Source organism: Xenopus laevis, chromosome 7L (genome assembly GCF_017654675.1).
Source record: "Xenopus laevis strain J_2021 chromosome 7L, Xenopus_laevis_v10.1, whole genome shotgun sequence".
NCBI classification, from domain to species: Eukaryota; Metazoa; Chordata; class Amphibia; order Anura; family Pipidae; genus Xenopus; species Xenopus laevis.
Window position 1 is genome coordinate 122,162,788 of NC_054383.1, and position 23,679 is coordinate 122,186,466.

Consider the following 23,679-nt stretch of genomic DNA (forward strand, 5'->3'; position numbering starts at 1 on the left):
AATAATGACTTCAAGGCAACAGCGCCTATTGTTTCTAGAGGACTTTTCCACACAATGGCTACAAGAAGGGAGCCTTGCTGAAACAGAGTGGGGGCAAACTGTCAGAGGCTGCAGAGCAGGGGAGTCATTAATAGGCAGTCAGTGTGCATGGTTGGGCGGTTGACTTATTACTTGTGCAAAAGAACAACCAATGATCACTGTAATGATAAGGTTTAGAGCCGGAGCATCAGTTTGCTTACTTGCTATGATAATTGCAGCAAATCACTCAAAACACTTCCATTTCACTGATCATAGACAGAAAAAAACCCCAAGAAAATGCTAGGGCTCATTAGTCCATGGAAGGCGACTAATATTTTATATTTGGGGGAGCTGAAAAAACATATGTAAAGGGTATGAGCCATAGACTAAGCAATCAGCAAGGTGCAAGGGTGCTGCTACAGGTATGAGATCTGTTATCTGGAACCCGTTATCCAGAAAGCTCCTAATAAGCTCCAATGTAATCAAATAATTCATTCAAATTTAAAAAATGATTTCCTTTTTCTCTGTAATAATAAAACAGGAGCTTGTACTTGATCCCAACTAAGATATAATTACTACTTATTGGAGGCAAAACAATCCTATTGGGTGTATTTAATGTTTAAATGATTTTTAGTAGACTTTACTTATTTACTAAAACTCAAATTTTTCTCATTATTTTGGTAAAAAAAAAAGCTTTGACCAAACTCCCGTCCCCGATTTTGTCTCATTTATCATTAAAATTACTCAAATGTATCGGACCAGGCAAAAACTCGATAAAATTGAGAGAAAACCCAAATAGCTTGATTTTTTTGGACTTTTGTCCCCATTGCCTGAAAAACCTAGATTGGTCGGATTTTCAGCTAAACCCAGAGCAGACTGCAATTACTTCCAATTGGGATAGGGAACTCTGCCATTGACTTAAACCTGACCTCAACAGGTCTAAGATGCTGGATTTTCGGATTCAGGCTTTTTGAAGCATCATTAATCTCAAGAAATTTGTGTTTTTGCCCTAAATAGCCCAACCAGATACATTTGAAGTTTAATAAATAACCCCCTTAAAGTATGGTGATCCAAATTACAGAAAGATCCCTTATCTGGAAAACCGCAGGTCCCGAGCATTCTGGATAAAAGATCCCATACACAGGGGAACCTGTGTGGACTATCAACCCCTGGCACAGTCTCTCAATGCCACAGTCCCACACTCCACACCGGGTGGATAAATGTATAATAAATCCAATCAGTTCTATGTCCGTTCCCCAAGAGCCCTTATGTCCCTGGATAGCGCTATCTGCCCTTAGGTATCTTTCCCTTTGAAAGTAGTAGCCACTCTCACTTGGCAGATACACAAACAAGTCCTGTCCTCACCCAGGGGAAAACACAGTGGCCAAAGTATCCACAGGCAGGAATTAAAAACTGTCTCGCCTTTACTTTACCAAAGCAGAGAAAATGCAGCCCTTTCTATATCCTTCTCCCTGGAAAATCCTTTCAACCAGCACTGTCACACTCCACAAATCTGGATCCCTCTGGCTGCTGCAGCAGGAATCCCTTTATAAGCTCTGTCGGAAACCCTGTACATTTGGCTCCAAAGTCAGGCACTCCCCCTCTCCTAATGATGCGCTGGGGCGCCCAGCCAATCGGTTGGCTCTCCAGCCTGTAACTGGGCTGGATGATGTCAGATACAGAAAAACAGGGGAAGTATTTGTCTGATCCCCTACAAATGTTTAAATGTTCTAGTAGACTTAAGGTATGAAGATCCAAATTATGGAAAGATCCATTATCCAGAATACCCCAGGTCCCCAGCATTAAAGATAATAGGTCCCATACCTGCAGTAATAAAACACTACCTTGTATTTAATGCAAACTAATCTATATTAAATCTTTATTGAAAACAAAACCAACCTATTGGGTTTGTTTAATGTTTAGTAACTTATGATACAATCCAAATTATGGAAAGATCTGTTTTCCAGAAAACCCCAGGTCCTGAGCATTCTGGATAATATGCATTCTGGATAATATGTCCCACACCTGTACAAGGATATGTGTCCACAATCAATGATGGAATTGGCTACCTTTTTTAATTCAAGTTCAAAATAAAAGCTCAGTTTTATATACAGTTTCTCCCATTTATTTTCCCCATTTCTATTTCCTTTCTTTCTGTTCTATTTGCACATTCCTGTTGAATATACTCTTACATGATTTATGTAAATGGTAGAGCATATGTTCTTTTACAAATGTGTTTACAGGGTAAAAACAAATCGTTAATGAATTAGGACAATATTCTCAAAGACTGAATCCATTTTTGCTCAAGCACAGCTGTGGCTGCGGCCATAAATGAGCACGTAATATTTTTTGTCTCTCCCCTAAAAGGCTAGGTAGAAACCAAGTAAAGACTTCCAACCCATAACCACCATGGCATGCTACCAGTTTAGATACAGTATTTCTAATATGGCTTTGCCACTGTTGCTCAGATTTAAGTTTTAATGTACATGATCTTGAGGAAGAAACCCAGATTCAGAATGAACATATAAGCTATATTGTAAGTATATATAAGTACAATATTTTATAAAAATTTGTAAATGTCTCCAAATATTCTCTTAAACTGACACTTCAAAAGCTTGCTCCCAAAAGTAATTGCTGCCGCTCCAACTTGCTGTAACACTGAAGAAAGACTCAGTTTCAGTTCCAGGAATTCTTCAGTGAGAAGAGAAGCGAGCTGCAAGGTCACATAAAGATGTGTCTCCCGAGGTTTTGAAGTGAGAAGTCTAAAGCTCAGCCTGTAGTCCCTGAAAGGGAGCAGTCTGTACTTTCTGCTTTCCTGCGGATCAGAGGCTGGAGCACACAGAGAACAGATGTCTCCTTTAATGCAGGACACATATTAAAAATGAATTCTAAGGGACTGCACAGCATCAATGGCTGGGGCCTGGCAATTTTGCTGAGATTTAATTCCCAGAGGTAGTTTCGAGAGAGCCACCCTGTTAAAACTGGTGGCAGTTTTTGCAACAAACACGAACCACCATGATAGAAATAATCAAATCCAATTGCTAAATAGTTGATAACAAGGAAATTTTACATTGTAGTAAAAATTAGGAAAAAAATGTACCCTTAAAGGAGAAGGAAAGTCGTCTTGCACTTCGGGGTGCCAAATGTTAGACACCCCCAAGTGATTGTATTTACTTACCTGAAACCCCGGGCTGGTGCTCCTATCAGCAGAAAACTGCACCGGCCCGGGGGTTATACCAGTGAGCACCACGGAGTGATCCACTTCTGGCTTCGTCTTTCTTCAAATTTCCCGGGGCAGACGCATGCACATGCGCAGTAGAATGAAATAGCTGACTTTTTAGTTAAAGTTCGGCTTTTTGTTCTACTGCGCATGTGCAGCCGTGCAAAGAAAGAGGAAGATGAAAGAGGATCGCTTTGTGGTGCTCACTGGAATAACCTCGGGCCGGTGCAGTTTTCTGCTGATAGGAGCACCGGCCCAGGGTTCAATACAATCACTTGGGGGTGCCTAACATTTGGAACCCGCAAGATGAATTTCCTTTTCCTTTAAGAACAAATTCATGCATGATTCCTGACAATTCCATTTATGATACTCTATTTTGATTCAATCCATTAAATTAGTGTATTGATTTGAATATGAGATGCTTCTTCTAATTTATATCATACCGGTAAATACTTTTTTTGTGCCAAAGCAGATCACCGAATCTGACATTTTGATGATTTCAGACATAGACAGAAACATACCCCACAACATCCTAGTTGGCAGTTGTTTTCTTGTGAATGGTTGGGACTACAAAACACCCCATATGCATTTGTCTTACAGCTGGGAAGGACTGATGCTCACAGCTAATGAGCCCTGTTCTTGTGAGTTCCCTAATCCAACATGTAGGATCCAGGTCACAGTGCTGAGATCCTGAAGGTGTATCTATTAGGGATATACCGATTCCAGGATTCAGTTTGGGATTCGGCCTTTTTCATCAAGATTCGGATTCGGCCGAATCCTTCTGCCCGGCCAAACGGAATCCGAATCCTAATCCTAATTTGCATAAGCAAATTATGGTTGGGGAAGGAAATCTCATGGCTTTTTATCACATAACAAGGAAGTAAAAAATGCTTCCCCTTCCCACCTCTAATTTGCATATGCAAATTAGGATTCGGATTCAGTATTGTGCCAAATCTTTTTCGAAGGATTCGGGGGTTCGGCGAATCCAAAATAGTGGATTTGGTGCATCCCTAGTATCTATCCTGGTGTGACGCTATCACCTCAGGGAGTTCCAATATGCTGTCTCTGAGGGACATGTTGTAGTTCATTATGATTATCTGCTGGGGCCTCTGTGGCTTTGTAAGTTAAACCCTGTGACTCATCTGTCTCTGACAATTAAAGGTTTTATTCTGTTTGACTGCAAGAACCTTCTGGCGCCCATTCTTTTCCTGTTTTATTGCACAATAGCCTGTGAGAGTTGTAGTTACACTACATCACACCTTTAAGCTTCCATTTAGTGAAGGCCCTAGCCTGAAGTGTTAGAGTCATGTGTAACCCATGCTCTAGAGGCTTGATAAAGGGCCCAGTGGAGGCCCGAAACGTTGCCGTTTTTTGTTTGTGAGCTGAATAAATACTAATCACTTAATCAATTGCAACAGTTGTGCCGCAGGTCTCTTGCTTTGCGATGCTCTAGTGCACTAGCTGGTGATTAACCCAGTTGGTCTGTATAGCCCAAAATACCCCAAAATATATTTTTTTTATACAAAACCAACATCTTGCACATTGCTTGGATCAACGACCCCAACCAGTAACTTGTGAGAAATATGGTACCCTCCAATCTCAGGAAACTGGCGTTCCATGGGAACCATATAACCACACAAGGAGAACACACTCCTTGCAGGCAATGGAGTCATAAACTCAGCACTAATGATGGGCGTAATTTATTCGCCAGGTGCGAATTCACTGGGAATTTCTGTGTTTCGCCACCAGCGAATAAATTTGCGGAATTGATGCAAAAATATGCGGGTGAATTTTCGTTGCCGTCAAAAAAGTTTTGACGCCTGTGACACTTCCAACACCGGTGACAATTCCGATGCCGGGGTTGGAATTTAGCAGGAAATTCATACATTTTTCGCCGATGCGAAACGGGACAAATCCACCCATCACTGCTCAGCACTGCAAGGAGTCGGTGGTAACTACTAAGCCACTAGTTTGTGGTATATAATACTACGACTTTCAAAGTCACAATGTCCTACCCTGTTGAGCGAATATTCCATTGCGTATGTCTCATTAAAACCATAAAGGTGACTTTGTACAGTACGAATTCTTGTGGCTGCCGGTGACAGCAGAAATGATAGATACACCGTCATTTCTATCAGGGGAAAGACCACCACCTTGTTTGTGTTCCATAATTTGTTGCTTCATTGTTCTTTCCATTTTATAAATACATTTGTATTTTTCACACCTAAAATTATAGGTAGGACATTGCTCTACAGAAAAGTGTTATTTTTAGTATTTTAAGGAGTATGTTTGAGGCACATTTACTAAGGGTCAAATTTCGAAGTGGTAAAACTTCGAAATTCGACCATAGAATTGTAAAAATTCGATAATCGAAGTTTTTTTTTGATCAAATCTAGTTTTCCATTGAATTTAAATCGTGCGATCGAACGAATTTTCGACTTCTAAAAACTTAGCCAAATACTGGCTATAGGTTCTAGGAGGTCCCCATAGGCTAACATAGCAATTGGGCAGGTTTAAGGTGGCGAAGTGTCGAAGTCGAAGTTTTTTAAAGAGACAGTACTTCGATTTTCAAATGGTCGAATTTTTGACCTGGAGTTTTCCGGATAATGGTTTGGATCTTCGTCTAGTCCACTAGAAAATCATGTAAACATGAAAGCAATCGCTTTCCCTTAAGAAAAACTATGTGTTAATGCAATAAGTTACTTACATGCCTCTCTGCTTTTTACTTACAATTATAAATTTACAATATTAAAAGGGCCCAGATTCTCAGATTTCCTCCAGGAGGCTTTTAAGCAGGAGCACCAGAGTGACAGCAAATGTTTTGAATTTACAGCATGCCCAAAAAGCAGAATAATTTCCCTCGCCTTAGCATAAAATCATTCTTAAAAGGCATGTAAAGTCTAAAATAGAATAAGGCTAGAAATAAGCGGTGCAGTATAAACATGAACTTACTGCACCACAAGCCTAATCAAACAAATGATTTATGCTTTCAAAGTTGGTACAGGGGGTCAACATCTTGTAACTTTGTTAAACATCTTTGCAAGACTAAGACTGTGCACATGCTCAGTGTGGTCTGGGCTGCTTAGGGATTGTAATAAACAAAGCTGCTTGAGTTCTGCATGGCTGGGAAGTAAGGCGGGGGCTCCCCCTGCTGTTCATAAGTATGATTGTTTCCCTGCAGAGCAGTTAGGGACAGTCTGACAATTCCTATCCACAGCAGTAATTGAAGGGAGAATTTCACTGCATACAGTCAGGTTTCTTATAAAAACAGTACACATTTTTTAATTAAAGTATATTGGAGATAGGTTTCTTTTTCATTAAAAAAAGTAAAAATGGGGTTTTATTTTTTTGCCTTTACATAACCTTTAAGAAATGTATCTCATTTTCTCTTGGGAGAAATCACTTGTGTTAGTTTTAGTTAGTTAGTATTGTGTGTGGTGCTTATGGACAACCAAGCTGTAGCTAATCAAGGGTTTTTCACTAGAGACACCTCCCCCATTATTAGCAAGTGATGGGTGAATCTGTGCCGTTTCGCTTCACCAAAAACCGCAAAACATTTGCGAAACGCATTGAAGTCAATGGGCGTCAAACTAATTTTGATGCGTTTACAACGAAATTTAAAGCTGCACAGTCCCACAATGGATCTTTATAATAAATGTAGTCTAATTGGATGAGTAAAAAACCTTGCTCACCCAGCAACAGACGTGACCTGGGTGTAAAAACCCCAGGTCCAGCACTTAAACAAAATATTCAAATGGAAGTCGCTGATGTACAAACGGGAAAAACACTCACCCGAAGTCTTGAGTGGTCCGGGTGCATCGCCCCGAACCCGTAGCAGGGGGTGTGTGTACTTTCAAGTATAGGAGAAATAGGCAAGCACTTCCGGACGTCACTTCAAATAGGTAAAATTCAACTTTTATTTCAAATGCATTAAAACCAAAATGTCCTGACGCGTTTCGTATCTATGCGATACGTAATCATAGGCATAAATTCACACAAACTTTCAACGGCTTTTTGAAGGGGTTCTCAAGGAAATGACATCACTAATTAGATCAAATTATTTGAAATCAAAACAGGTGTTAACAATGCCCTTAGCGATGCTGCGGGTCAATTTGAAACCGTGCCGTACAGAAACCAAAATTGTTCGTTAAAACTAATATTAAAATAGGAAAAAATGCTATTTGAAAACAACTTTAAAGAAAAGCCTTAGGAAAACTACATGGATGAATAAACAAATAAACAAATAAACTCTCAATTTCATTCAATGAAATTCAATTAAACTTTTACATTTACGTAATGAAAAATATCGTTTTTTACGCCAATGACCTGTTAAATAAACAAATAAACAAATATTTTTAAAAATTTTGATGCGTGACAAGTTTGAAGCGAGCGACAATTTTTTTAGGCTCAACCATTTTGTCCAAATGCATTAAAGTCATTGGGCATCCGAATAATTTTGACGCACAACAATTTTATGCACGCGACTATTGTGACGCACTGCAATTCATTTTTAACCAACCCTTTAACATTCACTCTGTTGTTACTATGGTGTTGATGTTGAAGATGAAAAATAAAAATCTAGTGATACATCATTAATAAAACAATCACTTTATTTTGTTTGTTACAAAACTTTTACAGGTATGGGACCTGTTATCCAGAATTCAGGGATCTTTCTGTAATTTTAATCTTTGTACCTTAAGTCTACTAGAAAATCATGTAAACATTAAATAGGATGGTTTTGCTTCCAATAAGGATTAATTATATCTTAGTTGGGATCAAGTACAAGCTACTTTTTTATTATTACAGAGAAAAAGGAAATCATTTGTAAAAATGTACATTATTTAGATAAGATTGGGTCTATGGGAGACGGCCTTCTCATAATTAGGAGCTTTCTGGATAATGGGTATCCGGATAATTGATCCCAATACCAGTACGGCTCAATTTATTCTTTTGCAATCATTTTTAAAAAATTTGGATTATTTGAAAGTCTATGTGAGATGGCCTTCTCGTAATTTGGAGCTTTCTGGATCACAGGTTTCCGGATAAAGGATCTGATAAGTATATATATTTTATGTTTAGGTATACTATGTACATTTTCCTTTGGAGCAGCTATTTATTGCTTGATCCCTTGGTACTGTCAGAACCTTAACAATATTAACACCAGGCCAAACTCTCGTTGCAGGATCCTCGCAGCAGACACAAGTTCAAGGTGCACACCTACAGCAGCCCCACCTTCTGTGACCATTGTGGCTCCCTGCTTTATGGAATGGTCCATCAGGGAATGAAATGTGCTTGTAAGTACCAAGACAGAGTGACAGAGCATAACCTCCCTGAAGATTAATGTGATAGAACTTCATGTTGTCCTAGACGGCTCTTCAGGAGAGCTATAAATGGCTGTGCACCTTGGCAGAATACCTTTAGAGATGATGGATGGTAAAGCATGAGAATATGGTGCGTCGCCTCGCAGCCTGCTGTGTCATTTGTCTTTTAAACCCGTAGAGAAAACTGATGGTGACAATCTGGCCCTTATATAAGGCATTTCATAGAAATTCACTTTGCCTTTTTACTGGTCATAAGAAATAGCTTAATGACTTCTCCTTAAGCATTTGCAAAAAATCATTTATGACAAAATGCATGTTCACATGTCATCTCTGAAAGTTGTAATAATAGTTTATGTTCTCTGAGAGATGTAATAATAGTTTATTTTCTATCTCAGTGGACATAAATCCAGCACTGTTATCCTAAGCAGTGGTGACTGCCCTGGGTCTACTCACAATAGGGCTATTCATAGAAGTAACAGGTATAGTAGGGAGAAGATGTTGCTTATAGTAACAGTGGGATAATAGTCTCTGGGAAGGGAGTGTGACTGTGGGATAGCAGGTATAGTAGGGAGAGAGGGTGCCTATAGTAATAGTGGATAATAGTATCTGGGAAGGGAGTGTGACTGTAGGATAGCAGGTATAGTAGGGACAGATGGTGTCAATAGTAACAGTGGCATAATAGTATCTGGGAAGGGAATGGGACTGTGGGAAAACAGGCTTAGTAGGGAGAGATGGTGCCTATATTAACAGTGGGATAATAGTCTCTGGGAAGGGAGTGTGACTGTGGGATAGCAGGTATAGTAGGGAGAGATTGTGCCTATAGTAACAGTGGATAATAGTCTCTGGGAAGGGACTGTGACTGTGGGATAGCAGGTATAGTAGGGAGAAGATGTTGCTTATAGTAACAGTGGGATAATAGTCTCTGGAAAGGGAGTGTGACTGTGGGATAGCAGGTATAGTAGGGAGAGATGGTGCCTATAGTAACAGTGGGATAATAGTCTCTGGAAGGGAGTGTGACTGTGGGATAGCAGGTATAGTAGGGACATATGGTGCCTATAGTAACAGTGGGATAATAGTCTCTGGGAATGGACTGTGACTGTGGGATAGCAGGTATAGTAAGGAAAGATGGTACCTATAGTAACAGTGGGATAATAGTCTCTGGGAAGGGAGTGTGACTGTGGCATAGCAGGTATAGTAGGGAGAGATGGTGACTATAGTAACAGTGGATAATAGTCTCTGGGAAGAGAGTGTGACTGTAGGATAGCAGGTATAGTAGGGAGAGACGGTGTCTATAGTAGCAGTGGGATAATAGTCTCTGGAAAGGGAATGTGACTGTGGGATAGCAGGTATAGTAGGGAAAGATGGTGCCTATAGTAACAATGGGATAATAGTCTCTGGGAAGGGACTGTGACTGTGGGATGGAAGGTATATTAAGGAAAGATGGTACGTATAGTAACAGTGGGATAATAGTCTCTGGGAAGGGAGTGTGGCTGTTGGATAGCAGGTATAGTAGGGACAGATGGTGCCTATAGTAACAATGGGATAATAGTCTCTGGGAAGGGACTGTGACTGTGGGATAGCAGGTATAGTAAGGAAAGATGGTACCTATAGTAACAGTGGGATAATATTCTCTGGGAAGGGAGTGTGACTGTGGGATAGCAGGTATAGTAGGGAGAGATGGTGCCTATAGTACCAGTGGATAATAGTCTCTGGGAAGGGAGTGTGACTGTAGGATAGCAGGTATAGTAGGGAGAGATGGTGTCTATAGTAACAGTGGGATAATAGTCTCTGGAAAGGGAGTGTGACTGTGGGATAGCAGGTATAGTAGGGACAGATGGTGCCTATAGTAACAGTGGGATAAAAGTCTCTGGGAAGGGACTGTGACTGTGGGATAGAAGGTATAGTAAGGAAAGATGGCACGTATAGTAACAGTGGGATAATAGTCTCTGGGAAGGGAGTGTGGCTGTGGGATAGCAGGTATAGTAGGGAGAGATGGTGTCTATAGTAACAGTGGGATAATAGTCTCTGGGAAGGGAGTGTGACTGTGGGATAGCATGTATAGTAGGGAGAGAGGGTGCCTATAGTAATAGTGGATAATAGTATCTGGGAAGGGAGTGTGACTGTAGGATAGTAGGTATAGTAGGGACAGATGGTGTCAATAGTAACAGTGGCATAATAGTATCTGGGAAGGGAATGGGACTGTGGGAAAACAGGTGTAGTAGGGAGAGATGGTGCCTATAGTAACAGTGGGATAATAGTCTCTGGGAAGGGAGTGTGACTGTGGGATAGCAGGTATAGTAGGGAGAGATTGTGCCTATAGTAACAGTGGATAATAGTCTCTGGGAAGGGACTGTGACTGTGGGATAGCAGGTATAGAAGGGAGAGATGGTGTCTATAGTAACAGTGGGATAATAGTCTCTGGAAAGGGAGTGTGACTGTGGGATAGCAGGTATAGTAGGGACAGATGGTGCCTATAGTAACAATGGGATAATAGTCTCTGGGAAGGGACTGTGACTGTGGGATAGAAGGTATAGTAAGGAAAGATGGTACGTTGTCACGATCGCCGCCCGGAGCAGGACCAGGAGCTCCGGGCGGCGCAGCTATTCCTTCCGATGCCGCTCCCAAAATGGCGGCGCCCATGGCCGCCACGTGGGTAGCGGCACCGGCGCAGAGACGCCTGCGCGCAAGTGCGCAGGCGCGAAAACGTCACAACGGCGCGACGGACGCAGGCGCAGCGCGTCGGTCGCAGATGTGCTGACACCGACGCAAGGGCGCCAAAAAACCCCTTTAAAAGGATGCCTGAGGCGTCAAGATGGCGCCCGAAAATAGGATCTTGTTCCTGATTAGATTCCTGGGTTCCCTGTTGCTGTTTTTCCTGTGTATTCGATTGATTGATCTCTTGTTGTTGACCCCCTGCCTGGACTTTGGACTCTGTTTATATTCTGCCTGCCTTTTGACCTGTTGCCTGAACTTTATTACCCCTTCTGCTGAATCCCTGGATACCACGATCCTGATCCCTCCTGAGGGGCTTCCTCCTATATCCGGACAACTCCCCAGAGGGAACTCCCGGTTCCCTGACATTATTTTCGGGCCATGGATTCCTCTGAGGAAGCTCAGCCAGATTTCGGCAGGGCCTTTCGGGGCCTGCATTCCCGCATGGAGGCGTATGAAGCCCGGCAGAATTACGTGGGACACACGCTGGAGGCGATCTTGGAAAAGCTCTCCTTGTTGACACCAGCGACCCCCCTGCCGGCACCTCCTCCGCAAGCGGCTGCTGCCAAGGCTACCCAGCCCCCCACCTCTGGTCCACATATTCCTGCTCCGCCTCTCTACGATGGCGATCCTCAAGCCTGTCGAGGATTCGTGAATCAGTGCCAGATTCGATTTGCCCTACACCCCACTGAATTTGACTCTGAACGTGCCAAGGTGGGGTTTGTGATTACTCGTCTGGCAGGGAAAGCTCTCGAGTGGGCATCTCCACACTGGGAGAAGCAGTCCCCACTGATGGATGACGCGGAAGCATTCCTCAAAGAATTTCGGATCATTTCGATGCTCCCGGCTGGGTGACATCCGCTGCTTCCCGTCTGTTCCAAATCCGCCAAGGGAGTCGCAGTGTAGCGGAGTATGCTATTGAATTCCGTACACTTGCTGCTGAGACTCGTTGGAACAACGACGCATACCATACTGCATTTTATAATGGTCTCTCCCTCCGCATCAAAGATGACCTGGTCTCCCGGGAATTACCCACGCAAGTTGAGGACCTTATCGCCTTGGCTGTTAAGGTGGACACTCTTCTGAGAGAGCATCAAACCCTGAGAGATCGTGTCAGGAAGTTTCAACCCACGTTGGCACCCCGCTTCCAGAGGCCTCTCCTGCAGGCTCCTGTCACCCCGCCTGCCCAAGCATCCATTTCTCTCCAGGAGGAACCCATGCAAGTGGGAAGAACTCGCCTCACTGAACAAGAGAGACTCCACAGACGGACGTCAGGCCTGTGTCTGTATTGTGGCGGACATTCCCACTTCGCTAATGCCTGTCCTGCAAAGGCTAAGAGTTTTGTACCCCGAGGTATGTCTATGGTAACTCATGTAGGGGGCACAACTCAAAAGTCTCGAGATTGGTCTCAGGGGAAGACCCAAGGAAACTCACACAGGTTTCTCCTTCCCTTCCAGATTCGTCTGACTGATAAGACCATCTTCGGGAATGCTTTCCTCGATTCCGGAGCCGGGGGTAACTTCATGGACGCTCTCTTTGCTAAGTACATGGGAATCCCCCTATTTCCTTTGCCTTCTCCCATGAGGATTTTCGCCATAGATGATAAACCCCTGGAGTCTGTACTCACGATGACCACTGGCGAACTACTTGTGCAGGTTGGGACCCTGCATAAAGAGAGACTTTCGTTTCTTATCATCTCTTGTCCCGAGGTTCCTGTTGTTTTGGGTCTCCCCTGGCTGCGCCTGCACAATCCCACCATAGACTGGTCCACAGGGCAGGTTTCTCGTTGGAGCCCATTCTGCTTACAGCATTGCCTTCCTGCTAAACCCCTCAAGAAGGTAACTATCTCCTCAACCGAATTAAAGTCTCTTCCCTCCTGTTATAAGGAATTCTCCGATGTGTTCTGTAAAAAGTCTGCGGAATTCCTTCCTCCACATCGCTCCTACGACTGTCCTGTCGAACTCCTGCCAGGAGCCATGCCCCCCAGAGGCCGCACTTACCCTCTTTCTCCTGCTGAGACTACCGCAATGAAGGAATACATCCAAGAAAATCTCCAGCGGGGGTTTATCCGCCCTTCTACCTCTCTTGCAGGGGCTGGGTTCTTCTTCGTGGAGAAGAAGGACGGAGGTCTTCGGCCATGTATAGATTACCGGGGCCTGAATAAAATCACTGTAAAAAACAGGTACCCTCTGCCCTTGATCGTAGAGCTCTTCGACCAGCTGAAGGGGGCGAAGATATTCTCTAAGTTGGATCTCCGGGGGGCGTACAACCTCAAGAAGAGTGGCGTCACCTCCTGGAGGGTTCTCTGATTCCTGTTCAGATCTACACCGATCATAAGAATCTCGAGTTCATCCAGTCCCTCAAGAGGCTAAACCCCAGACAAGCAAGGTGGGCTCTCTTCTTCTCTCGATTTAATTTTATCTTGTCTTATCGCCCAGGCTCCAAGAATCTGAAGGCCGATGCCTTGTCTCGTAGCTTCACTCCGGTGGACCGCTCTCCTGAGAGACAAGAGCCAATCATTCCTCCAATCAAGATTATTGCCTCCCTGTATCCACAGTTTGCCGACCAAATCCTGGCTGGTCAGTCTTCTGCTCCTTCTGATACACCCATTGGAATGGCATTTGTTCCTCCTGAGCTGCGTCTGCCTATCCTGCAACAGACCCATTGCTCCAGGCAAGCCGGACATCCTGGCCCAGCTAAGACTCTTGAACTCTTACGACGCCTGGTTTGGTGGCCTGATATCCGCAAAGATGTGAAGGACTTCGTTGCTGCTTGTAATGTTTGTGCCACGTCTAAGTCAAGCCACTCTCGCCCCAGTGGGTTACTACAGCCTTTGCCGGTTACTTCCCGTCCCTGGACCCACCTGTCCATGGACTTCATTGTCGAACTTCCTCCCTCTTGTGGGAACACTGTGATCTGGGTTGTCATTGATCGATTCTCCAAAATGGCCCATTTCATCCCTTTGAAGAAGTTGCCCTCTGCGGTGGAGTTGTCCCAGTTATTTATCCAGTACATCTTCCGCCTGCATGGTTTCCCGGTGGAGATCGTCTCCGATAGAGGCACCCAATTTACTGCCAAATTCTGGCGTTCCCTATGCAAGAACCTGGGAATTGTTCTTCAGTTTTCTTCTGCATACCATCCGCAGACGAATGGGGCAGCTGAACGTGTCAACCAAGCCCTGGAACAGTTCCTGAGGAACCACGTATCCCTCTGCCAGGATGACTGGTCAGATCTCCTCCCATGGGCGGAATTCGCTCATAATAATGCTTGTCATTCCTCTACAGGAAGATCTCCGTTCATGTCGGTGTATGGGCAGCATCCTCAAGCTTTTCCCCAAGACTTTGTACTATCTGACGTCCCGGCTGCTGACGATTCCGCAGCCCATATGTCTGCTATTTGGGCTGCTACCAAGTCGAACCTAGAGAAGAGCGCTCTTGTTCATAAGACTTTCGCGGATCGTCGTCGAAGATCCTCTCCTCCCTACAAGGTGGGTGATAATGTCTGGCTCTCTTCCAGGAATATCCGGTTGAAGATACCATCTCCCAAGTTGGGTCCAAAATTCGTGGGTCCATTTCCCATCTTGGAGATAATCAACCCTGTGGCTGTCAGACTTCAGCTTCCACCAGAGATGAGAATCCCCAACTAGAGATGTCGCGAACTGTTCGCCGGCGAACTTGTTCGCGCGAACATCGGGTGTTCGCGCTCGCCGGAAGTTCGCGAACGTCGCGCGACGTTCGCCATTTTGGGTTCGCCATTGTTGGCGCTTTTTTTTTGCCCTCTCACCCCAGACCAGCAGGTACATGGCAGCCAATCAGGAAGCTCTCCCTGGACCACTCCCCTTCCCTATAAAAACCGAAGCCCTGCAGCGTTTTTTTCACTCTGCCTGTGTGTGCTGAAGAGATAGTGTAGGGAGAGAGCTGCTGCCTGTTAGTGATTTCAGGGACAGTTGAAAGTTTGCTGGCTAGTAATCGTTTTGATACTGCTCTGTTATTGGAGGGACAGAAGTCTGCAGGGTTTGAGGGACATTTAAGCTTAGGTAGCTTTGCTGGCTAGTAATCTACCTTCTACTGCAGTGCTCTGTATGTAGCTGCAGTGGGCAGCTGTCCTGCTTCTGATCTCATCTGCTGACTGCTGCAATAACAGTAGTCCTTGTAAGGACTGCTTTTATTTATTTTTTTGTTGTTTTACTACTACTACTACTACTACTACTATAAGAGCCCAGTGCTATTAGTCTAGCAGTGTTGGGGAGTGGACTGGTGTGCTAATCTGCTGCTCCTAGTAGTTCAGCAGCACCAACTTTAATTTTTTTTTTTAATATTCATTTTTTTTTATTTTACTTTTTTTTATTTTACTACCGCTGTAGTAGTGTATAAGTTGACCTTTTAGGCATTATTTGCCCTGTAGGCATTATTTGCACACTGTTTTCTTCAACCCGCCATCGAGCTGTGTGACCTTGTTCACATTCTGTCTAAATATCCATAATATTACCGTCTCCAGAAAAAACACCGGAGTCACTTTTTTCAAGCAGCCATAATATATTTTACGTAATCCGTATCCACCGCTGTAGTAGTGTATACGTTGACCTTGTAGGCATTGTTTGCCCAGTTTTTTTGGCCACAGCCACTGAAGCACAGAGGCCAGAAAAAATATGCCATATAAATGCTGAAAATAGTCATTTTTTGCCATACGTTGACTCAACGTATATGGCAAAAAATGACTATTTTCAGCATTTATGTGGCATATTTTTTCTGGCAACTGTGCTTCAGTGGCTGCAACCAAAAAAACTGGGCAAACAATGTCTACAAGGTCAACGTATGGCGAAAAATTACTATTTTCAGCATTTATATGGCATATTTTTTCTGGCAACTGTGCTTCAGTGGCTGCGTCCAAAAAAACTGGGCAAACAATGTCTACAAGGTCAACGTATGGCGAAAAATGACTATTTTCAGCATTTATATGGCATATTTTTTCTGGCAACTGTGCTTCAGTGGCTGCGTCCAAAAAAACTGGGCAAACAATGCCTACAAGGTCAACGTATGGCAGTTGTTTAAAGAGAACAGTAGATTACTAGCCAGCAAAGCTACCTAAGCTAAAATGTCCCTCAAATCCCTGCAGACTTCTGTCCCTCCAATACAGAGCAGTATCAAGCAGATTACTAGCCAGCAAGCTTACTATCATCTGTCCCTGAAATCACTAACAGCTCTCCCCTACACTATCTCTTCCAAGCACACACAGGCAGATTTTTCAGATACATTTTTGCCCTTGATCCCCCTCTGGCATGCCACTGTCCAGGTCGTTGCACCCTTTAAACAACTTTAAAATCATTTTTCTGGCCAGAAATGTCTTTTCTAGATGTTAAAGTTCGCCTTCCCATTGAAGTCTATGGGGTTCGCGAACCGTTCGCGAACCGCTCGCATTTTTGCGCAAGTTCGCGAATATGTTCGCGAACTTTTTTTCCGACGTTCGCTACATCCCTATCCCCAACGTGTTCCACGTGTCTCTGGTGAAACCCGCCATCACCAACCGGTTCTCTGGCGGTCAATCTCCTCTTCCTGCCATCTCTGTGGAGGGTCAACTTGAGTACGAGGTGGAGAAAATCTTAGACTCCAGGATCTCCAGAGGGTCCCTTCAGTACCTCATTCAGTGGAGGGGCTTTGGTCCTGAAGAATGCTCCTGGGAAGGACACCGTGATGTTTATGCTCCTCGTCTGGTGAGGGATTTTCACGCCAAGTTTCCCCAGAAGCCTTGTCCTGGTGGTCCTGAGGCCCCCGTGAGGGGGGGTACTGTCACGATCGCCGCCCGAGCAGGACCAGGAGCTCCGGGCGGCGCAGCTATTCCTTCCGACGCCGCTCCCAAAATGGCGGCGCCCATGGCCGCCACGTGGGTAGCGGCACCGGCGCAGAGACGCCTGCGCGCAAGTGCGCAGGCGCGAAAACGTCACAACGGCGCGACGGACGCAGGCGCAGCGTGTCGGTCGCAGACGTGCTGACGCCGACGCAAGGGCGCCAAAAAACCCCTTTAAAAGGACGCCTGAGGCGTCAAGATGGCGCCCGAAAATAGGATCTTGTTCCTGATTAGATTCCTGGGTTCCCTGTTGCTGTTTTTCCTGTGTATTCGATTGATTGATCTCTTGTTGTTGACCCCCTGCCTGGACTTTGGACTCTGTTTATATTCTGCCTGCCTTTTGACCTGTTGCCTGAACTTTATTACCCCTTCTGCTGAATCCCTGGATACCACGATCCTGATCCCTCCTGAGGGGCTTCCTCCTATATCCGGACAACTCCCCAGAGGGAACTCCCGGTTCCCTGACATACGTATAGTAACAGTGAATAATAGTCTCTGGGAAGGGAGTGTGACTGTGGGATAACAGGTATAGTAGGGAGAGATGGTGCCTATAGTAACAGTGGGACAATAGTTTCTGGGAAGGGAGTGTGACTGTGGGATAGCAGGTATAGTAGGGAGAGATGGTGCCTATAGTAACAGTGGATAATAGTCTCTGGGAAGGGAGTGTGACTGTGGGATAGCAGGCATAGTAGGGAGAGAGGGTGCCTATAGTAACAGTGGGATAATAGTCTCTGGGAAGGGAGTGTGACTGTAGGATAGCAGGTAAAGTAGGGACAGATGGTGTCTATAGTAGCAGTGGGATAATAGTATCTGGGAAGGGAATGGGACTGTGGGAAAACAGGTGTAGTAGGGAGAGATGGTGCCTATAGTAACAGTGGTATAATAGTCTCTGGGAAGGGAGTGTGACTGTGGGATAGCAGGTATAGTAGGGAGAGATGGTGTATATAGTAACAGTGGATAATAGTCTCTGGAAAGGGACTGTGACTGTGGGATAGCAGGTATTTTAAGGAGAGATGGTACCTATAGTAACAGTGGGATAATAGTATCTGGGAAGGGAATGGGACTGTGGGAAAACAGGTGTAGTAGGGAGAGATGGCGCCTATAGTAACAGTGGGATAATAGTCTCTGGGAAGGGAGTGTGACTGTGGGATAGCAGGTATAGTAGGGAGAGATGGTGCCTATAGTAACAGTGGATAATAGTCTCTGGGAAGGGGGTGTGGCTATGGGATAGCAGGTATAGTAGGGAGAGATGGTGCCTATAGTAACAGTGGATAATAGTCTCTGGGAAGGAAGTGTGACTGTGGGATAGCAGGTATAGTAGGGAGAGATGGTGCCTATAGTAACAGTGGGATAATAGTCTCTGGGAAGGGAGTGTGACTGTGGGATATCAGGTATAGTAGGGAGAGATGGTGCCTATAGTAACAGTGGATAATAGTCTCTGGGAAGGAAGTGTGACTGTGGGATAGCAGGTATAGTAGGGAGAGATGGTGTCTATAGTAACAGTGAATAATAGTCTCTGGGAAGGGAGTGTGACTGTGGGATAACAGGTATAGTAGGGAGAGATGGTGCCTATAGTAATAGTGGGACAATAGTTTCTAGGAAGGGAGTGTGACTGTGAGATAGCAGGTATAGTAGGGAGAGATGGTGCCTATAGTAACAGTGGATAATAGTCTCTGGGAAGGGAGTGTGACTGTGGGATAGCAGGTATAGTAGGGAGAGATGGTGCCTATAGTAACAGTGGGATAATAGTCTCTGGGAAGGGAGTATGACTGTGGGATAGCAGGTATAGTAGGGAGAGATGGTGCCTATAGTAACAGTGGATAATAGTCTCTGGGAAGTGAGTGTGACTGTGGGATAGCAGGTATAGTAGGGAGAGATGGTGCCTATAGTAACAGTGGATAATAGTCTCTGGGAAGGGAGTGTGGCTGTGGGATAGCAGGTATAGTAGGGAGAGATGGTGTCTATAGTAACAGTGGATAATAGTCTCTGGGAAGGGAGTGTGACTGTGGGATATCAGGTATAGTAGGGAGAGATGGTGCCTATAGTAACAGTGGGATAATAGTCTCTGGGAAGGGAGTGTGACTGTGGGATAGCAGGTATAGTAGGGAGAGATGGTGCCTATACTCGAATTGATCAGCAAAAAAAAAACCCTCAAAATTGCTCAAATTGATCGAGTTTTCAAGTGGAACTCACAGAAAAAAACTCGAAGCATTACGAAGGCTATTAACATCTTCAAATGGTTCAAGGGACCTCTGCCATTGACTTGTACATGTCCTTGACAGGTTTTAGATGGTGTATTTTCAGATTCAAACTATTTCCAGGGTCAGGGTATAATACATCTTGAAAAAGTTTAGTTATTTTGTTTTTAACTAAAAAAAAATAGTTTTTTTTAACCTCAAAAACGCTTTGTGGAAAACACAACTTGACCCTTACTAAATCTGCCCTCTAAAAGTCAAGTCAAAGATGAACAACCCCTTTAAGTGAGACAAAATATGATGCCATAAACGTAATAGTATGAGTCTGCCATGTAGAAAACTGGGATGTCTGCAACTCTCAATATGATTGTTTCACTACTGTGTATTTGTCTAGGTTGTGAGATGAATGTACATAAGCGTTGTGTTCAAAACGTGCCCAGTCTCTGTGGAGTGGACCACACTGAGCGCCGGGGGAGGGTGCACATGAGAGTGGAGGCTATCAATGATGAAGAGTTTCAAGTCACAGGTCAGTAAAAAATCTCATAGTAGAAATGTTCATTGTGCCTGACCAAGCTGTCTCTAGTTTGCCTCAAATGGGGTAAAAACTTTGTTCCTTACTTAAAGGACATGGCAACAACAAGGAGGTGTCCCTAATTCACTAAGCTTGTAAAACACACTGACCATTATACAGGTATGGGCTCCGTTATGTCGGAAACCCGTTATCCACCTGTTATTTTCATCGGCATCAAAAATGTTTTTAGACGCCAACAATTCCGATGATGGCGACAATTAAACACACCCATTGACCAGTGCGCGTCAAATTGTCGCTGGCATCAAAATTGTCGCTGACATCGATTTTGATGCCCACGAATTGACACCGGCATCAAAATTTTTCTCAGTTTAGCAAATTTTTCAGCAAAGCGTAATGGGAGAAATTTGTCTATCCCTACTGATCACCAACTAAAGGTCTACTGGTAGATTCCGATCTACCTTTTGGGCACCCCTGTTGTACGGCAACAACATATACAGTTGTGATGTGCGGGTCGAGTTTCCCTTGACTCACACCCAATCCTAACCTGCCAACTCCCAACCCGACCTGGCCCACTCCATCCCCTCTATTTATATACCCACGTCTGCCCTACCCCACGGTGACATAATAAAAGGGTTGGGGGCTGGCGCAAGTTTATAAATTCAGGGAAGTAGTTTCCAGCCCTACCAATTATTGTGCCTCAGAGTAGTCTCATATGTATAACAATGAGCCAACAATGTCGTGCTGCTGAACACTTGGGAGAACAGACAAGATGGTGCCACCACCCCTATGAATGGCAGCTCATGGGCCAGAAAAGAAAGAGATATCCTACTGGGTTTCAAGGTTAGAGAATAGGGTCAGTGGGGGTGCCTTATTTATTTGCAACCCCCAGGTTGTTGGCTTGACCCTGGGGATGGGGTCTGAACTGCTCCCTGTAGAACTACAAGTCCTGCATCATCTGACAGACTTGTATCAAGCAAAAGAGGGAAAGTTGAGCACAACTTTATAGAGGAACAGTGGCCAGCTCCATGTTGTAGCTCCCATCATTCCCAGCTACAGTCAGGTGATCCCAGTGGTGGCCAATATAAAGGGAGTTTTACCCTTGAAAGTAAGCAAGTTGCAGGTAAAACTTGTGTAAAATGTATACTGAAGCAATAGAATTCTTAATGATTAAAGTTGAGTGTAGGACTGGCCAGACTAGGGTGACTTTGACGTAGTTGGCCATCTTAAATATATTGCAATATATGGACAAACAATCCCTGTTTTGTTTAAAGGGGAACTAAACCCCCCATGCTGATAAGTCCCCACTGGCCCCCCTCTACTGGCCCCCCTCCCTGCCTCCCACCTGGACAGTCTTACCCAAGAATTCTGGCCCCTTTAGAAATAGCGACCGGACATGCAGAGTAAGCACAGCGAAGCTTACTGCCACTATCTTCTTCTTCTCTTCTGAAATGTGCGGTGATCTTCTTCCTCCCCTTTCGGCACATGTGCAGTTGTCGCGTACCAGAAGATTGCTCCAACTGCGCATGGGACAATCACTTTATGAAGATTATTGAAGAGAAGAAGATGGCGCATGTGCAGTCGCTATTTCTAAAGGGGGCAGAATTCAGGGGTAAGACTGTGCAGGGGGGAAGCAGGGAGGGGGCCAGTTGAGACTTACCACCTTGAGGGGCTTAGTTCTCCTTTAAAGGGTAAGTCATATTTTAAGTAGCTTAAGGCACAAAATATCTCAATGTCCGTAATATATTGATAATGGGTTGAGTGCAGAGGACCTGTTGTCGTAAACCCGTATAAAGGACCTCCCTAGTCTATACAAAGGAATAAACTCAATTAAAATGTATTTATTTAAATCCTGAAATTCTTTTGCACTTGCAGTATAATGAGGAATCTGTAGAAAAGCAGTTTAATATTCCATTTTATTAGTGGCACCTTATGTTGTAGTTATCATGTCTCATTCCTCAAACCTTCACTGAGATTTCCCTTAGCAACAAGCGGCTGTTAAAAATAACCTTTCTGATATACTTGGAAATTAGCTCCTGTTGTGCGAACGGAAAACAGCTACTCAGTCTTTCCCCTGGGCCAGTTAAAGCTGATATGCAGGGCTACCAGAGTGCTCCCAGGATCAGTAATTAAGTGGTAAGAGGTGGAAGATACTACACTTTGCTTACTGTATGCCTTTTAGTTGTAGTATAAACACTTCTTAGCATATAACACTAGTGATAGGCAAATAAATTCACCAGGTGCGAATTCGCGGTGAATCACTGCATTTCGCCGCCGGAGAATAAATCCCCAAAACTGAGGGAAAAAGTCGCTGGCGAAAAATCCACCACATCAAAAAAATTTGGGTGCGTATCAGAATAGTCAAAACTATTCGCCCATTGACTTTAATGCATTTGTACAAATAGGCGCACATAAAAAATTGTTGTTTTAATGCAATGCAAATTTTTCACCGTTTTGCGAATTTAATGGGAAATTCTCAAAATTTACAGCGAAATGGGACAAATTCGCCCATCACTATATAACACTTCTTAGCAAAGGGATCTAAACCCCTGAGCAACATTCAGAAGTAAAAGGAGTTGGGGATCAACACATACATGAAAAATGTTCTTGGGCTACCAAATAAGTGCTGGGATTGGCTATTTAGTAGCCCCTATGTGGATTGTAAACCTGCAGTGAGGCTCTGTTTGGCAGTACAGCTGTTTTTAATGCAGCCAAAACTTGCCTCCAAGCTTGGAATTCAAAAATAAGCTCCTGCTTTGAGGCCACAGGGAGCAACATCCAAGGGGTTGGAGAACATCATGTTGCTCACAAGCTACTGGTTGGGGATCACTGTCTTAGCATATAAACCCATCTAGCAGTGAAGTGGTCCCTGACCATAAGTACTATGAGAGTGCTGCTGAATTGCTCTCAACACTGGGAATTCCAAGCGGCTTGTTTGCATCCCACTGCATTTGATCTGTCTGTAGTTATTGCTGTTTGGTTCCTCTGGAAAACTGTGCTCACTGCTCCATTCATTCTTATCAGGCCAGGACCATGTTGGTTGAGTACAGGTCCCCATAGACGCGACGATTCTTCTTTGGTGAACGACCGATTTCAGTGCAGTCCGACCAATCCGTCCCAAAGCGGGATTCAAACGATTGTACATTTTAGGATTTTTCGGCCGACATCTGTCAGAAAATTGATCGGCCAGGTTTAAAAATCTTTATTGGTCCCAGTGCAATCTATCTATGTTTGCAGGGCCAAGCAGTCAGTTACCTTTCAGTTTTGCTGGCAATATCGCCTGGAATGGTCTTTTTAGTTGATGGACACATCGTACATTTAAACGATCATTTCCAGATAATCGTGGTCTCACGATAACAATTGGATCTTTTAAAAATCTTTACATCTATAGCCAGCTTTAGTCTCCTGATGTGACCCTGTCTAATACAACTTGCTCTTGACAAGCAATTGAATGTACATGAGAGAATATACATGCAGAGCTTTAGAGGAATTCAAGCAGCTGGGTTTAGCCAGAGGTATCAAGTATATAGGGTGCCACAGCTACTTCCCAGCTAGTAAAATAGACTGAACCCTAATGACCACGATGCAGCCTATTTGATCAATATCCAATGTTAGTGGTGTTTGGGTCAAGAAATTCTCAACCTGCATCCAACTCTAACCTGCCCCCTCCCAACCCGCACCTGGACAGGTCCACCGTTCCCCCGGTGCAGTTGTTTAATTTGGGGTGAACTAAGGTGCAGGCCTAGGGTGGCACTGGACCTAAATACAGCGCTGCAGCTCTAAAGTGAAATTTGGCAACTGTGCATCAATCACTGTCAGCTATTTGCCTGGCTGCTGTAA

At 44.2% G+C, this 23,679-nt stretch overlaps 1 protein-coding gene across 2 annotated transcripts in view; it reads left to right on the forward strand.

The window, feature by feature from the left end:
- The window catches only part of LOC108696776 (protein kinase C gamma type), a 157,921-nt gene that overhangs the window by 77,946 nt on the left and 56,296 nt on the right, over positions 1–23,679 (forward strand). For both annotated transcript variants that reach the window (XM_018226413.2, XM_018226412.2), the window contains exons 4-5: positions 8,421–8,532; positions 19,705–19,836. In XM_018226413.2, the coding sequence (XP_018081902.1) occupies positions 8,421–8,532; positions 19,705–19,836 (244 nt within the window). The remainder of the gene's footprint in view (positions 1–8,420; positions 8,533–19,704; positions 19,837–23,679) is intronic.